Below are 2,940 nucleotides of genomic sequence, written 5' to 3'. Positions count from 1 at the left end.
GTGTGTGTGTGTGTGTGTGTGTGTGTGTGTGTGTTTTCCGGGTATTACTATGTAGACCAGGCTGGCACCAAACTCACAGATAGACCTACCTCTGTCACCCAAGTGCAGGGATTAAAGGCGTGAACTACCAAGAACATCTCAAGAACCAGAAATCCATTCAACAGTAAAGACTAAAGACAAACAAACTGATTTTCTGGAGTTGGAAACATTACCTCTTCCTCAGACAAAGGCCTGAATTTTGTTTGGTAGCGACTGAGTTCTACATTCAACCGATGGACAATCATCTTCAGCCCCTCGTTTTCATCCACCAGGTCTTGGCTTTGCTTCCTTAGGAAAAGCAATTCAGGTGTGACTACTGAAAAACAGCAATGTAATGTTACACCACAACCAATCATATCCGAGTCACCAAGACTTTATATAAACTACTAGTCAGTCTTTTGTTCCCTTGTAGTATACCATATGTAAATATATATATATATATGTGTGTGTGTGTATGTATAATAATTTATATAAGTTAAGACATTTAACTAAAATATTATGGCAGATAAAAATCAAAATTCAATAAGCATAAAGGTACTAATGTAGTCTTAAATATTACAACATAAATATTCACATACATATCAATTCTCAAAATAAAAAAGAGCCCTGACTATCCCTTAGTAATGGTGCCATGGGGGCCGCACCTTCCTGAGAGGAAGTCTTTTCTGTCTCCTTCAGCTTCCTGTTGTCTTTTTCCACCAACTTGAGCTTCAGCTGTAAGTCCTTCATTGCCTGTCTCAGAGCACTCAGTTCAAGGCTGAGGGCTTGGTTTGCAGAGTATAGATGCACAGTTTCTTCTTTTAACTCCGCAAACTTTTCTTTGGTTATTTCTGTATATCTTTGATGTACTCTACCAGCTACATCTAAAGGATACAGAGGAAAGCCCACATAATTTTGTAACCAGTTCACATCAAAAAACATTTGACACTTTATTCCACATAATTATGATATAACCAGCTCACATCAAAAACATTTGACACCTTATTCCAAAAGCCATGTGAGCAACTAGTTCATCAGGCCTGGGGCCATGTCCTTGGTTTCCAAACAGACTGGGTGCCCAGGGGAAGGTACATCGGGCAGCACGTAGAGAGGTGGCAGGGCAAGGGGAAGGAGCTTCTATGCTACATGCTTAGCATCCGTTTGCCTATTAGGTAATCTTCTGGAATGGAGTGACTTAGTAACCTACTAGCCCCCACCAACCCTAACACTAGTGACACTTTCAGAGAGCGTCGGAGACAGCAGAGGTTTCCTGGCTGTGCCAGTACCCTGCTCAGTGCATCTGGCAAAGGCCTTGATGTATGGATGTGCTCTTCCATACTGGAAAATGTCATTTGGAGTGACCTGAACCCATGTTCCCAAATCCAGGTCACATAGATGTCTGAGGAACCTACTCCGAACCTCTTGCAAATCACTGTGATGAAAAACCTGACTTTAGACAGGCCCTACAAGGGACTGCTCTCAATGGAGAAGGAGCCTGAGAGCCAGAAATTGGGGCAACAGAGCTCTCTCAGAACATAATGAAAATCCCCAAGAAAGAGCCAAAATACAGGTAATCGAAATGAAAGAAAAAAAAAAAAAACTTTCAGATGAGTGACGGGAGACATAACAGCCCCAAATTACAAACCCACTCTTAACTCTATAGCTGCTTCCCCAGCTGTAGAGGTCAACCTGGCAAAGCCCAGCCCTCAAGCTGAGCCCTTGTTTGACACCAACATCCAGGCCTCCAGCACATCCCACAGGGACACGCCCACCCCCAATCAAGGGCTCAGCACTTCCCATAGGCACACCCTCACAAACTCTTGAGCTCTCCCCACAGGCCCACCCTTCACCCCAGGTCCTGAGCTTTCTCCACAAGCCTACCCACATCCCACTAACAGTAATTAACACCTTCCTAAAGCTAATCACAGCATTAGCCCCCAGAGCCTTCACAGGGAGCTGCAAACTCTCCTTCAGGTAGGAAAGGCACTCTGTAAAGACTAAGCATTCCCAAAAGGCCAGTACCTGGGGCCGGAGGAGGCTTTTCATGCAATGGTACTTTCTCACCCTAGGGAGGAAAAGACAGAGTGATTACTTGTGAGCACATCTCACAGCAGACTGGCAGGGACAGGCAGGGACTGGCACAGAGGGAGGCTGCAGGTGGAGGGTGGAGCTTCCTCTTCACTTGGCCCTGAGGATCTTTCTTTAGCACCTGGACTTTAACCCCTACTGTTATCTTACAACTGAACCCCTGGGGAAGGGCTCTCTCCGGGCCTAAGTGTGCAGTGACTGTATCTTCACTGAAGGTCTCTTCACTTTGTAACTAAAACACATGGCATGCTGTGAGTGCAATGCACTGATGGCCCACTAGGCAGCAAAGTGGGTTCTGGCTGCCTCTCAGTGAGCAGAAGGCTCACTGGGCGCTGCCCTTAGCTCTCCTACTGTGTGTAGATGTAGGGTTGCCCACTGTGTGTGGATGTAGGGTTGCCCACTGTGTGTGGATGTAGGGTTGCCCACTGTGTGGGGATGTAGGGTTGCCCACTGTGTGGGGATGTAGGGTTGCCCACTGTGTGGGGATGTAGGGTTGCCCACTGTGTGTGGATGTAGGGTTGCCCACTGTGTGGGGATGTAGGGTTGCCAGGCTACAGTCTACTACTCTCCCTCTCTGCTCTGGACTCTTCCAGATGCCCTTGGCCGTACTCTCCTCTCTGACTATAATACAAGCCTTTCCCTTAACCATACCATGGAGCACTCATGGCTTCCGTTCCTACACTACGAATGTAGTTCACCCATAATGCACTTGCCTAGCAAACACAGGGAGCTCAACTCAAGACCCGGTAACTCAAAATATTGGTGTGTGTGTGTGTGTGTGTGTGTGTGTGTGTGGTGTGGTGTGTGTGTGTGGTGTGTGGTGTGTGTGGTGTG

General features: G+C 46.8%; 1 protein-coding gene across 2 annotated transcripts in view; it reads right to left on the bottom strand.

The window, feature by feature from the left end:
* Cep89 (centrosomal protein 89) overlaps window positions 1-2,940 on the bottom strand; it is a 42,201-nt gene that overhangs the window by 20,842 nt on the left and 18,419 nt on the right. For both annotated transcript variants that reach the window (XR_003845388.1, XM_021203819.2), the window contains exons 7-9: window positions 2,041-2,083; window positions 684-902; window positions 213-355 (exon numbers count right to left, since the gene is read on the bottom strand). Coding sequence is in view for 1 of the 2 variants with exons in the window: in XM_021203819.2 (XP_021059478.1) it covers window positions 213-355; window positions 684-902; window positions 2,041-2,083 (405 nt within the window). In the remaining variant the exon portion in view is untranslated. The remainder of the gene's footprint in view (window positions 1-212; window positions 356-683; window positions 903-2,040; window positions 2,084-2,940) is intronic.

The sequence above is a fragment of the Mus pahari genome, chromosome 1 (genome assembly GCF_900095145.1).
Source record: "Mus pahari chromosome 1, PAHARI_EIJ_v1.1, whole genome shotgun sequence".
In the NCBI taxonomy this organism is placed as follows: domain Eukaryota; kingdom Metazoa; phylum Chordata; class Mammalia; order Rodentia; family Muridae; genus Mus; species Mus pahari.
Note: the sequence above shows the minus strand (reverse complement) of the source record. Positions and strands in the feature narration are given on the sequence as shown.